The following is a 15,343-nucleotide window of genomic DNA, read 5'->3' on the forward strand; positions in this document are numbered from 1 at the left end:
TTTGCTCTGTGACTCTCTATGTGTGTGTGTCTTTCTCTAAATGTGTGTGTGCTACAGTTACCGATTTACATTAAATGATCATCGGCCCATCCTGGAGAAGTTCTAGTACATCTTAAGCCCCTCGAACCGGCCGCGCCCCATTTTCAATAAATGCCTCCTTCACCGTCGGCTCTGCTCCTACATACCAAGTAGAGCAGAGCCGTGTGATGAAGGTGGTGGTGATGGTGGTGATGGGAGGAGAGGAGAGGAGGAAGCTGCTGATCAGATGTCATTGTCCTGCTCCCATGCACAATACTTCAGCGCCCTCTGTTGGCGACTGGAGGAGCAAAAAAAAAGAGAAAAAAACTTGACTTGCTGTTCATGCTTCATCACAGTTCACTCAAAGCACATTTTCCAGCAGCTCCTGACAGAAAACAATTGTCCTCCACCTGAACGTAACATCTTACAATTTCCCTTTTGCCTCGAGCACCAAAAAATAAAAAATTTCACTCCCCCCGCCGCCAATCGTGAAAAATAATTCATCTGTGTTCATCTTCTTCACATCTGTCTTGGATTAATCATGAAGGTGAATTCATTAACCTTAATTGCACGGTTTATGTGGTGCAAAAAAGGGGGCGAGGTGCGGTGATGAGAGTTCATAGGAGGAGAGATACAATCCAATTCATTCTGTATTGATTTGCAAAAAAGAAAAAAAAGAAAAGACCTCTGGCCAAGCAATAACTGAACACCTCACACACACACACACACACACACACACACAAGCGCTCTCTCTCTGACAATCAAGTTAATTAAAGTAGTTGAACAATCAGGTACTCAGAGTAAAGACAGAATTAGTCGCCCTCAGGCCAAGCACTTTAAATCTTAATCAGAAGTGCACTAATTAAACTTCATTTCAGCAGCTCACCTAAAAACTTGAGATTTTTTGCTCTCATGATGTTGGTTATGTGTGTGTGTACTATATATGTGTGTGTGTCAGAGAGAGTTTGTGTTGTGTACATACCTGTAATTACACATGAAGACAAGTTCTGACAATCACCACATGTGCTTGCGTCGTGTCGTCTTTACATTTTTTAGCCGTCATGTGCATGAAAAAGCAGCTGTCGCATGTTCTTTAAATGCACACTGCAAAAACTCAAAATCTTTCCAAGAATATTTGTCTTATTTCTTGTCAAAATGTCTCATTTCTAGTCAAAACTAATCTATTTTCACTTAAACTAAGACTCATCACCTAAAAATATACTTGTTTTTAGATAATTTTCACTTGTTTCAAACAAATTTTCACTTGAAATAAGTAGAAAAATCTGCCAGTGAAAGCAGGTTTTTTTGTGTTTGTAATAAGAGAGAAAAACTTGCTCCACTATCAGATTTTTCTACTTATTTCAAGTGAAAATCTGCTTGAAAGAAGTAAAAAGTGTCTAAAAACAAGCTACTTTTTATGTGATGAGTCTTATTTTAAGTAGAATGAGATTTGTTTTGACTAGAAATGACATTTTTGACTTGAAATGAAACAAATATTCTAGGTAAGATTTTGAGTTTTTGCAGTGCATTATTGCGAAAAAAAAATAAATTCACAATGTTGACATGACTTACTTTGCAAAGTTTATCAGTAGTTTTAGCGACACAACAGATGGTAAAACTAGGGCTAATGCAATAAATAAGTAAATAAATAAGTAAAGTAAGTAAATATGCCAAAGAAAATTAGGCTTCTAGCTTGTTTTGTTTTTTTGTTGTTGTTTTTTTTCAAAGCTTGACTAACCAGTTATGTCAAATCATATAACAAATCCTGCTCTGAGCTAAAAGAGACTTTGGTAGCTGCAGCAGCTTTGGCATCTCCACTGCTCTGCATGTCTGCACAGGCCAAGCACGGCGATCCAGCCCCTTCTCCACCTGAGGGGTCTCCAAACTAGGAATGCAGCCACATGAATCATGCAGACCCACGGCTCCCAACATGAAATCACTCATTTGTTCCATTTTTCCATGGACTGAGAAAGTTGGACAGTCGTCGCCAGGAGCTACCGCAAGAATAGGGATTTTTTTTTCCTTTTTTCCACTCTCTCTCTCTCTCTTCTGCCTCGTAATGCTTTCAGGAACTACTACAGTATACCCACTTCACTCAGATTCTGTGAATAGAGAGAAGATTGGGAGCAGGAGGAGTGTTGTGGGTAACAGATTGGAAAAAGGAGAATAGAAGAGGAGGAGGAGGAGGAGGAGGAAAATGTGCGGCCTTCAGAAATAATTTCATCTTGTATGTGACCTCACTTCCTGGAGTTTTCCCTCTGCTTGTATTACACACATGACCTGTGTGTTTCCAGGTGTGCACTCTCTCTCTTATCAGTGTGGTAAAGTTTTACAGCTCTCGGTTCACCACGCCTTCTGCCGGCCGTGGCTGTGTGGCTGGTCCTCTTTGTTTTCTGGGAGAAAAAAAACTACTGATTTAAATGATTGAAACAAAGATTAGGAGTCACATCTGGAAGCACAACCAGGTAAGATTGATCCACCTGTAATACATCTGCCTAGAAATAACTCATTAGTAGGAGCTTATGGAAGAACTAACAAAGTTTTCCAGCTGTAGTTTAGTCTTTTTTTGTCCACACTGATCAGATTTCAAAGTTAAACATGAACTCTTTGTTCTGTCAGGCTGTTTGTGTATCTATCAGGTAATGTGAGGGCAGACGAAGAGAGAGACGAACAAAGCCGGGGGTAAATACAGACTGCAGAGAGGGGGAAAGGCACTTGCACTACTGGGTAATGTGAGGCAATCATTGACACAGCAAGAAAAGTGTGTTGGCGTTCCCGTGTGTGTTGCACTGCACGCCGGTGTCAGGATGTCGTCTCAGAACAATTCACTTTTTAAAAACACCTGTCAGTCACTCCACCGTGGGCTGTTTTTGTTGTGAGTTTCTGCTTCTGCCATGTCAGCGCTCTCGAGGACTTTCATCTCCCACGTCGTGGCGCTCCCCCGCTGAGCTGAAGAGGTGTTCGGTCTGTTAGCAAAACAAATCTTTGATAAAAAAAGAAAGAAAAATAGATATACTGTATATCCTCCTGTTTTAAACTGAGGTGACATTTGCTGTCCAGTTTGGCAGGTTTTTTTTGTGAAGGAGTTTCCCTCATTAGCGCCTGAAGCACTGACGTCAGATGTGATTAATAACAGCTCACTCACTACCAGGTCAAAAGTGAACTAAACAAACAACAAAGCATGATGTGACGCTTCTCTCATTGGAGGTAAAGTTAATTTAACTTCCACAAATGCCAAATGATGACACCAGATGAAACCAGAAGGAGCTGCATGTCATTATTCACACACAACACCTGTTGCACATATATATCATTAGTTAGTAAACCAAACTGTAGCGCCAACAGGTCTGTTGAGCTGAAGGACAGACAAAGAGAAGTAGTCTGACCCTGGGAGAGACTGAACTAAAGACAGACAGCCTCAGTATCACAAAACTATGAATAATAATGTGGAAAAATTCCTGGTTGAACAGCAGTAATGATTTTTCTTTTTTTAATCTTTCTCTGAACTGCTCTGAACAAATTGATTTGAATCATTCGAGTATTTCTTTCTTCACATTATCGCAACTTCGTCCTTGGGTTGGTTTAGTTTCCCAGATGTGGCCTGGACACTGAGCCGACCTCTCGGCCTCCTCTGTCCCTTAGTAAACAGATTTGTTTTCTTTTTCTTTTCATGTTTCACACTGGTTTCCCCTTTTCACACACAGTTGTGTCTGTACATGCAGAACAGGGTTTCCTCATTTTAACTGTTTGTCTGTAGGGGAGACCGGCGATGGTTGTAATATGGGTCAGTTGTAACACTTCCAATTTCTCCAGCCAGTGAATCATCTGTTTCACTCTGTATATGCTCAGTGTAATCCTTCTTCCATATGTGAAAAAGTAAAGTAGCAGCCTGTGGCACACAGCCAATTTTAGAAGGAAAAAAACTAGTTTTGTAATGTAAGAAAGTCTTTTTTTCCCTCCATTTATTTTTGTAGCATTGCCTGCCTCGTTGTTAAACTTACATCACGGTTGTTGTGTGTCTATCTATGTAGATATATTTCATCATGCAGGTTTTTAGCGCTAATGTTTTAGTTGTTAGCTGTAAGGTAAGAAGGTTCATGGCTACAAGAGTCTGGGTTAGTTTGTCTGTTAACCTCCAACCCAGGTTTTACTTGCATTCTTTGAACTTCAGTAGCCAAGGTCTTGAAAAAGAAACGAAAGGGTTGAGGTTAAGGTTTGGTTCAGACTAACCTACTTGAGACATGCACGCACACACCTTCACACACACACACACACACACACAGTTATGTAATAAGTAATTTAAGGGATAGTTCAACATTTTGGCAAATTGGCCCATTGCCATATAGTCTTAGCAGTAGGTTCGTTACCTTTAATTGTCAGTGCAAGCTATTTTTAGAACGGCGGAGCAGAGCCGTGAGCTGCTCAGAGCTACGCTCCCTCATCAAATACACAATCCAACAACTCCAAAACGCTCTGGTGGACAAGTTGTGACCTGCACATTCACCACGCTATGAGATAATAACACAACGTTACCACACAGAGTTGTTTTAGAGGGAAATACAGAGACTGTTTGCTGAAAAACTGCCCCAGACGGGAACGCGCATCAGCGGTTTTGCATGAATTTCCCTCTAAAACAACTCTGTGTGGTAACGTTGTGTTATTATCTCATAGCGTGGTGAATGTGCAGGTCACAACTTGTCCACCAGAGCGTTTTGGAGTTGTTGGATTGTGTATTTGATGAGTTTGATGAGGGAAACCAAGAAATCCCATTAGCCTCCGTAGCGTAGCTCTGAGCAGCTCGCGGCTCTGCTCCACCGTTCTAAAAACAGCTTGCACCGACAATTAAAGGAGCCTACTGCTATAACTATAGGGATTATGACAATGGGCCAATTCGCCAAAAGGCTGAACCTACTATCCCTTTAAGTGTCGAATAGAAAGCTTTCAATATCAAGATTTTGTCATAAAACCTTTTTTACAACTAACCCAGAGTGAACTGTAACATTTCACTCCTTGTGTTGGAGACTAAACCATGCAACCAGTGGCTTAAAATCGCTCCAAGACATAGACAGAAATGTCAGAAATGTTACAGCCATCCCCGGTCTCCCCTACTGATAAAGCTTTTCAGAGCAGAGGACAGCTCAGTTAGCTTAGCAGCGGCGACAATGCCAAAAACACACCTGTGTGCACAGAGTCGAGTCCACAGGTGAAGGAGGAACGACCTGTGTGTGTCCAGACACGTCGACTGACGGCAGCGTTTGACCTCAAAGACACGGAGACTTTCACATTAGCATAAATCCAACAGCCTGGTGTTAGCATGCTGCAGAGGTGAAGAGGCCTCGTGTGCTCTCATTAGATTCATAATGTTATCATCAAAACACAGCACACACCGGATATTTACTGCATTAATGCAAAAAAAAAAAAAATATATATATATATATATAAATAAATAACAAAAAAGCTCATTAGAAACAAGTGCAGCTTCAACATGGAGAGCTCAGTTTCAATCAGTGTAATTGATCGGCCACACGTGACCTGATCTGGGCCTGTTTAATTGTTTTCTAGGGGGAAAATTATGAGCAAGTCGTCAATCTGCTCCTCTGTGCATCGACTGAAACTCTTCACACGTCGGACACACAGTCTCTCAGCTGTCAGCAACACATTTACAGTTTTACACAAGAGATAAAACACTTCTTTTTTTCTTTCTTAACTTTCTTTGCTTTTTTCTGTAAACAAGAAAACTCAGACGTCCAACTTTACTCACCAGAATCAAACACATCAGAGCAGTTTTATCTGAGCCCAGAAGCAAACTCAAAAACTGAGTTTGTAGCTACAGAAATGTTCATGTTGTTTCATATTTCATCTTCCTCTCGTGCTTCTCGGTTTATTTTCCTCCATTGTTTCCTTCAACAACCTGTGACCTCTGACCTACTTTGTGTTACATCATTTACATAACGTTTGAAGTTCAGTTTTGAGTTGTTTTGTGTAAAAAATGTGACGCCGGCCTGTGTGTTTGACTTCTACAGCTTGTGTTTACCGATATACATCAGGAGTGTGTTGTTGTAGACACGGAAAATGTGTTTGCAGTTTTGCAACTTGTGCAGAGACCCTGAGTGGAGTTTAGTGTTTTGTTTTAGCATTTCAGAAAAACTGCAACAGGATCGTCTATCAGTGTACGTCATCGCTCATTTTAGTTTTGCACTGAAAGCGAAAGAAAAACTGTAAAACAAAGACATCATAGTGCAGCAGCAGCATAATTATGCAACAAGTAGTGACCATTGTTTTACTGTTATTCTGTAAGATATTTATTTTTCCTATACAGTTAAAAGGATTTATTAATGATAATATCGTTTGGTTATTTCGATTGCTCCGGTCTCACATGACAAAGTGAGGAGGGGGCAGCAGCTCAACAAAAACTAGACCCTCCCACAAACACACAGACATACAACACACACACACACAGACAGACACACACTCCACTTCTCCCTGCTGGACTCTGACATCTCTGCTGTTTTCTTGTTCGTCACAGGTCAACAGGTGTTTTCTGTGAAAGCCGAGCGTCTCACCACAGTCGTCATGACTAAAACAACAAAAGGTAAGTGACATGTGTGTGTGTTCATCCTCTCTTCTCTTCTCTTCTCTCTTCCTCCTCTGCAATGCAGCTTTCATTTTACTTTCACTTTCACATTGTTAATGAAAATCTCTCTCAGCCTCTGTGAATCTTTCCATCGACTAATTGGCTTCAGAAACTCTGAGTCTCTGTGGAATATATTCATTAAATAATAATATTAACACTGAAAAAAAAACACTAAATCATTTCTTCATTGTTATTATTTTTCTTCTTCCTATTGATAGTAGAAGCATCATTATCATCTCTGTGGTTATTTTTGGTCACAGCAAAACTGATATATTTTTTCATTTACAAGTGAATATTATGTTATTGTGATCCAGACAGCAGTGATTATATGGATGCTTTACTTTAGACTCAGACTTACATATTGCATCTCATTCATTTGTGTGTTTTTTTTATAAGATCTATGTGTTTTTATGTCTTCATGTATTTTTACTCAGTGTTTGTGATCTGTGTTGTTGTCTGTAGTATTGTCTTGCTGCTGCTCTGTGACATTTTAAATTTCCCCTCGTTGATTAAATAGTATAGAATAGAAGTATTTCTAATTCTAATTCTAATTCTAATTTCTAATCAGCATTTTGCAAGTATTTATGTCCGAACTAACTGATATTTAAATCAGCAGAGACGTCATCTGAGTAAACGAATGAATACTTTTTATTGCCAAGAGCAAAACAACAGAGAGAGAGAGAGAGAGAGAAAGTGAATGATGTTACAGTTTTTGTTGGGTGTGGATGGGAAGAGGAGAGGAGAGGAGGGGGCTGCAGATCTTATTATGATGTGGTGTGAAGATGACGTGATTGGCTGTTAGAGATCAGGGCGAGCTGTGACTGTCGGAGGCCTGAAGACGAGTCTCCCTCAGCTCGTTACCTCCTTAGTGTCATTTGTTTATTACTGGTTTCGTCTCACTGCACCTGGTGCTCATCGTTTCACCAGAGTGGTAAATTGAAACCCTGATCTCTTGTTGCACACACACACACACATAAACACACATGCATGCAGGTTTAAAGGGATAGTAGCATTTTTTAAAAGTGGGGTTGTATGATCTACAAATAGCGCCTAAGTACTTTAATTGCAGTAGAAGACTCTCTGCACTCCTCCCGTTAGCAACGCCAGCCCATAATAGCCCTGCCCAGAGATTTACAACATACATTGTTGTGAATGGACCCAAAGAAACGGCCTATTTTCGTGGCCTAAAAGAGGTTTTACCTGAAAAAAAAAAACACAGTTCCATTGTTCGCTATAATATAATTTTTTCCAGCCCTTCAAAGTGCAGGAAAAACACTGTTTTTATTTGGACCTAACCAACTCACGTATCCCTCCGCCCAGGGTCGATCAGCAGTTGGTTTGGTCCAAATAAAAACTGCGTTTTTCCTGCACTTTGAGGGGCTGGAAAAAATTATATTATAGCGAACAATGGAACTGTGTATTTTTTTTTCACATAAAACCTCTTTTAGGCCGTGAAAATAGGCCGTTTCTTTGGGTCCATTCACAACAATGTATGTTGTAAATCCATGGGCAGGGCTATTATGGGCTGGCGTTGCTAACGGGAGGAGTGCAGAGAGTCTTCTACTGCAATTAAAGTACTTAGGCGCTATTTGTAGATCATACAACCTCACTTTAAAAAAAAAATGCTACTATCCCTTTAACTCTCTAAAACAAAGTCCACCGACGTCTCCTCTCTTGACCTCCTCCTCCTCCTGCTGCTCTGATTGGAGTCACATCCAAACCTGTGGAGCAGTTGAACATTTCAATTTCCTACGGGCCGAATGAAATTTACTATGAGAGCAGATTGAATTGCTGTTATAAAAACCAAATAGCGTCGCTGCTGCAGATGGTCACACTGCTGCCGCCGAGGGCGAAGAGCTGCGAGCGAGTCTTCATCCATCTGAATTATTGATGCAGCTCATGATGATTTCGGTAATTGCTGAAGCGATAGCCAGGTGTATATAGTCTTTAAGATTAATATATAATCAGAGTTGTACTGTAGTAGGACTCAAGGAGACACTGTGCAAAAAGTTCAGAGAGTTCCCCCTTTAGTCGCAGAGATACAGTGGTAAGAAAAAGTATCTGAACCCTTTGGAATTTCCTTGTTTTCTAAAGGGATACTTCACCTAAAATCAATAATTCACCAATCATCTACTCACCGTCATACCAAGGAAGGGTTTGGAGAACTTTTGAAATCATCAAAACGCTTTAGGAGTTCCAGGGCTGATTTTCATATAATGGCGGTGGATAGAGTTCACTTTTGAATCGTCCAAAACACACACTATGAAACATCCAGATACCTCCATACTGCTCGTCTGTACTGACCCAAGTGTCCTGAAGCCGCCACATGAAAAAGTTGTTCAGTTAAAAAAAAATTAATTAGATCTCTGTTTTTAGCCTTCTTGTAGCAGTAGCTCCTAGTGGCTCTGTTGAAGTTTGTGCACATGCGCGAGATTTGCTGTGAGATGTTTGTTCATCGTTGTAAACCATTGGATGTTTGCAGAGCGATAGATATAACAGAGTGGCGACAGCCTTTGATGACGCCACTCTGTTATATCTATCGCTCTGGATGTTTGATGTAAACACGGAAGAACATCTCACAGCAAATCTCACGCAGCCACTGGGAGCTACTGCTACATCAAGGCTAAAAACAGAGATCACATTATTTTTTCCGAACAACTTTTCCATGTGGCGGCTTCAGGACACTTGGGTCAGTACAGACGAGCAGTATGGAGGCATCTGGATGTTTCATAGTGTGTGTTTTGGACGATTCAAAAGTGAACTCTATCCACCGCCATTATATGAAAATCCGTTGCCAGCCGGACCCCCCCCCTGGAAAAGTGTTTTGATGACTCCTAAAGTTCTCCAAACCCTACTTTGGCATGACGGTGAGTATAAAATTGGTGAATTATCGATTTTGGGTGAAGTAACCCTACTATAGTAGTATACTTGTGACTTAGATGTAGATCGGATCACATTAAATGGCCAATAAATACAGAAAACTAAGAAATTCCAAAGGGTTGACGTACTTTTTCTTGCCGCTGTACATTAAAGGTCAGGTTCTAGGGGATGGGCAGCAGCCAGGTAACAATGCGAAGAGGACAGGAGAGAGAGAAACAGTCCGGAGGTCAAACACAGGCAGGAAAACGGCCGGAAAGACACAGGAGACAAATGTGGTGAAGAGGAGGAGGAAGTGATGAGGAGGACGTGGGACTAATGAGGAAGGAGGAAACAGATTTACAGGTGAATCAGCTGACGAAGGGAAGGTGGAGGTGAGAGCAGGTCAGGAGGAAGCTGCTGAATGTGATATGAGGTTTTTTCTTTCTTTCTTTCTCTTTTTTTCTCCTTTTTTTAGTTAAAGGCAAAAAGCAAAGTGAAACAGACTGGATGAACTGTGACAGGATATATAGTGCACATAACACTGAGCTCTGACTGCTGTGTACTGAGAATACAAAAAACGGCAGCGAGCAGCGAGCAGCGAGCGTGTGTGAGAATTTAAATGCTCATAGTCGCAGTCGTAGACACTGAGGTGTGAAGTGAAGTCGGTGCCGTTAACAGTTTCTTAAAACCTGTGGGGAATCCAACTGATTAATACCTGGAGGAGCCTGTCAGGTACCCGAGCTGTCTTCGCACTATTTTCTCCGGTCTCATGTGGCGGAAGTAAAGAAGAACTCGTTAACTGTTAATCAGAAGCAGCGTCAGTAATTAATACTGTCAGTATCTTTAAGGCCTTTTAAAAGGTGCACTCACTCCGACACACCTTCTGAACAGGTGTGTCGTCTTTCAACTGTCAATTACATGCGATGTTCTTGTATGACTAAGAGAGGATTATCAGTTAAATGTAGGCTACTGTTTGTGAATCTGAAATGTAAATATGAATGAGTTTATCATGCTGTTTCTTTTCTTTTCTTTTCTTTTCTTTTCAGACGACATCTATGCGTACGCCCTGTCCAAGACCCTGACAAAGATTTCATCGCCTGTAACTGTCGGGCTCTACTCGTCATGTCAGGACCGAATCAACAGGATCCTTGAAAAGGTGCAAGGTATGTATTTGTATTTGTATTATTACTGTTATTGTTATTATTTGGAAAATCAGTTAGACCTGAATACAAGTGTATATAGGAGGTGTTGCGAGAGTCTGTTAAAGTCTATAGGAAGAAATTACACGTAATGATGCATAGGAACCCATCTGCCATCACAACATATTATTATCCTATTCTTTACATATCACTACTTCATATTTTTTATTCAGTTTTATTACAAGTGTTCACGGTGCAGCCATAGGCTATAACTGGGATGGACCAAGATTTAATTTAGATGCAGCACCAGGAACAGTCATTTTGCCAACTTATATTATTACTACGTATATTAACTCCATTAAAAGTAACGATTTTAATCACTTCATCAAAGGGATGTAACTTATTACATTTGGTTTTTTCCTTTATGTCTCAGTGGCATTCATTAAAGTCTGTTGGTGCCCTGTAGAAATTTTACGACCTAACGACCTCTCCGAGTTAATAATTAATAAAAACACAATGCTGAGTGAAGTTAATGATCTAATGTTATCAGATCTTACACCTGTCGCCTGTGGTGTTTACAGAGTTGACAAAAGAAGAACAAAAACTCTTCTGTTCTGGATTTACATCTAGTTTTTTATACTGAAAACGGTTTTATTCAGATGTAAAATGTAAAAACTAAAAATCACATTTTTTAGTTGCAACGGTATTCATTTTGTTACTCAATTATAGGACATTTCTTATATACATAAATATATTTGTGTGTGTGACCCTGAGCAGCCTGAATGCAACATGTGCAGCTCCAGCAAAGAGCTTCAATAGAAAAAACAAGTTTGAGGTTGTTTCTTTGTGTTATTGTGAAGGTCTAGCAGAGCAGAGTTGTCATGATGATCTTTTTTTTTTTTTTAAACCTTGGCAGACAGTTTTCCAGATGTCGGTCCAGGCTTGATGCATAATGATTTTATATTGTGCATGACTATGCATCTGTGCAAAAACGTCAGGGTGATATTTATTCCCTCGAACAGCTTTTGAGTTTAGTGCAGTACTTCACACACTGTATTAGTTCATAGGAGTCAAATGAGTTCACCAAGTTATTCCTTTAAATAAAGAAACCTAAAAACTTTTCATTGTCTACATTTTAAGGCCTACAGTCGAATAACCAGCATGCTGCTTTGATGTTGATCTGTTGCTCTTGATTATCTCTCTACCTTTACTTTTAATAGACAGCCTAAGCGGGAGCAGGAAGTAACGTCGCCATGGGACCTCAATTCGGAAAAAATCTTGGGAGTCAAAATTTTATTTCGTGATCCGATTGAATTGTGTCATGAGAAAAATATATGACCTTAACCTACTTAAAACATTGCGTTTCATGTAAAAAAATCAGCAGTTTGTTGTAAAACGGCAACGGAAGAATGTATTTTGTGTGAAGACCGCTCTACGACTGACACGGGAACGGGCCGCATGTATTTTACTATAGTTTTACTACAAACTGCTGATTTCTCGGTATGACATGCGATGTTTTAAACTGGTAGAGGTCATATTTTTTTCTCATGGCACAATTCAATCGGATCACAAAATAAAATGTTGACTCCCGTTCACTTACATGGAGATTTTTTCCGTATTGAGGTGCCATGGCGACCGTTACTTCCTGCTTCCGCTTAGGCTCTCTGTATTAATCCTTAGATTCACATCTTTTGCAAATGCTTGTATCTCCTCAGTGTACACGGACAAGGAGGCCAAGAGGATTGAGGAGAAAAGTACAGTTAAACCTTCAGCGTCTGGTTTTTTCGCGCTCATTGGGCGGCTGCTCTTCTTCAGGCCCGTTTGGACCAAGGAGAACCAGAATCAGGAGAACATCCGGTTCATTTATGTGCATTTCAGTGCCTGGCACTTTGCAGGCAGCGACCTGCTTTGGGCCGGGTTAGCCATTCGACTGGTTCAGGCCATGCAGCTGCACTTTGGGAAACTACAGCTGGTTCTCTACCGTGTGGCTCAATACGATGAAGAGGATGAAGTCAAGACGAAGGTTTGTGAGTTATGTCAACTGTATTTATTATCAAACACCAAATCACAGCCAAAGCTAAATGCTATAACGATAACAGCATTTACTGCACATACTGAGGCGTAGCAGATTGTGTTCACTGGGAACTGATCGGCGCAACATCTGCTGTGTTTCTGCAAAGACACATTACAATTGAGCTTTTTAATGCTTTGCACATCAGAAACAGAAAACCCTCCCTGGACTGGCAGCTTAAGTGACAGATCCAACTTAAGAAGGAGAAGACACACTGAAAATCAACACAAAGTCATTAAGATTTATCCTTTGAGGGTCACGAACGTCTGTACAAAATCCATCTCCGAATCCATCAGATGACAATGAATAAATGATCAATTAAGCTGCTGATGGCTGTAGATGAAAAGTCGGGGGATCACTAAAGTCATTAGAAGTTATTGGGAACCATGAATGTCTGAATACTACATTTCAGAGCGATCTAATAATTGTCAAGTTATTTCAGTCTCTACTAAAACGGCTGAACAAGATCTCCAGATTCACCAGATTCTTGTTTGGTCTGTGTTTTGTGTTGTTTTTATTTCAGATAGTGGAGAACAGTAGAAACTATTGGAGATCCAAGAAGATTTGCTGCTGCCCCCTCTGGTTTTTCGTCCTGACCATTATTTTGCTGCCAGTTATTGCCCTGATATTATGGTTGACCCTTGAATTTCCCAAACCTGAGGTGGAACTAGATCCGGAGGAGCCAGAAGAAAAAGGCCAGGTGGGCGTGGTGGAGGGTATGTTCATTGCTGCAGTAGGAGTCCCTGCAGCGAGCGCACTGAGGTTTATCTTCCACATGGTAAAGAACCTCATCTTCAGCCAGGAAAGCACCATTAAGAAGGGTATGGACAACGATCGGGTCAGCCAAAAACTGGGCTTCATGAACGAGGTGAGGAGGGAACTCTGGTTCCTGTCTCGCTATATCCAGTTTATGGAAATATTTGAGAGGAGAAGGATTCGGGTGGTGCTGAAGATCACCAATCTGGACCGGTGCGACCCCAAGAAGATCGTCGCAGCTCTGGATGCCATTAACATTTTGCTTTCGGATGAGGACAGTCCGTTTATTTCCATTCTGGCCACAAACCCCGACGTCATCGTAGAGAAAGTGAACTTCGCCGATGGCTACTTCAGCGAAGAGGACCGGGCCTACGCGCTGCTGAACCACATCGTGACTCTGGCCTTCACGCTCCCTCCACTGGATGATGATATGAGGCGTCGTTTATTTTACAGCCTTAAAGGCAATCCAGAATCCACAGACGATATGAAAAATGGAAATGAAGTCAATGATTCCAAGAGGAAATCTTCCTCAGGTGACTCAAGCGTAATTGAAATGGAGAAACTGATTAAGCCGGAAGAAGCTATAGCAGAACCAGAGGTAGATGAAAAAGAAGTGGAGACCCGGGTGAAGAGCATCCTGACCAGTGGAACAAATATAAACCAGTACATGTTGGATGACGCCATGTCCATGAGGAGGGTGATCAACTCAGTTCGAGTGACTGTGATCATCATGATGGCCTTGGACAAAGAGTTACCACCGCCAGGACACATCGCAGCTTGGGTGGTCTTAGCCAATCAGTGGCCCTGCCGACTCAGCTGGATCATCCAGTGTGTAGAAGATGCTCAGCAAAGAGCGGACATCGATCGTAACAACGTGGCTATCACTAATGATTCGAAGACCTTATGGGAAGTCTTCAGTGAGTCCAAGGCTGAGTTGTACGTGATGAGCGCCCAGATTGAAGATCTCCTAGAGCAGGACGGAGATCCGGAGATGTTCGAAAGGCTCCTCGATATAGACTTCAAATTTACCGTCAAGGACCTGAAGACATTCGAAGGGACCACGGTGAACCTGGATCATTCGATCAGGAAGGAGCTGGCTCAGATCAGAGGGACCTCCAGGCTGAAGGACTCTGGCTGGATGAGGGACCTGGCTCCTCTGCCGATTGCGAAAATCATCAATATGACGAAGGAAGATGTTTGCGATGAGGTTAGAAACTTCAACTTAACTGTTTAGATTCTTGCAAATGCGACAGAAATGGTCTGTAGATATTTTTGTCTTTGTAATAATTGAACTTTCTTTGTTTTCCTAGTTGGAGAGAATGGAATTTCCCAGCAAGTACATTGATAAGGTGAAAAGCAATGACCTCAATGGTTCGGCGCTGCTCTTTGGTAACGCTGAGGACCTCAAAGAGCTCCTGGATATGACCTTCGGTGAATGGGCAACTTTCAGCCTGCACTTCCTGGGTTTACCTTCACATCTCCGACCTCAGTACAAGAACATGAACATGCACATGCAGGAAGCTCGACACCCTCAGAGCCTCCTGAGATTGAAGGCACAACATGCTGCCAATCAATACTCATCTAATCCCAGTCTGGTTAACAGCCCTATGTAGGATCACGTCTGTTTCTTGCATGTCTGATTACACTGAAATAACTAAATGTGACACATTAACAATATTTGACAGTAACAAAACATGAAATGTTGTGCTGAAAAATATGCATGATAATGAAAAGTTTATGCAAAAATGTTTGAGTATTGTTGATTAATCAGTTTCTTGCCTTGAGTTGGATGATAAGATAATTAACCACTTTCATGTTTCTGAGCTCAACATGAATCTTATCTTAGCATGAAGAGCGGGAGCAGAG

General features: G+C 41.2%; 1 protein-coding gene across 1 annotated transcript; it reads left to right on the forward strand.

Moving 5' to 3' along the window:
• The first annotated feature begins 2,420 nt into the window (after positions 1–2,420).
• On the forward strand, positions 2,421–15,132 carry nkpd1 (NTPase, KAP family P-loop domain containing 1). The gene is made up of 6 exons (XM_085773078.1): positions 2,421–2,483; positions 6,545–6,610; positions 10,558–10,674; positions 12,366–12,673; positions 13,245–14,684; positions 14,788–15,132. Exons 2-6 carry the CDS (start codon positions 6,592–6,594, stop codon positions 15,088–15,090), a joined length of 2,187 nt encoding a protein of 728 aa, XP_085629204.1. The 5' UTR covers positions 2,421–2,483; positions 6,545–6,591; the 3' UTR covers positions 15,091–15,132.
• Positions 15,133–15,343: the final 211 nt, after the last annotated feature.

Source organism: Trachurus japonicus, chromosome 3 (assembly GCF_045865225.1).
Source record: "Trachurus japonicus isolate A0001 chromosome 3, Traja_1.0".
Taxonomy (NCBI): Eukaryota; Metazoa; Chordata; class Actinopteri; order Carangiformes; family Carangidae; genus Trachurus; species Trachurus japonicus.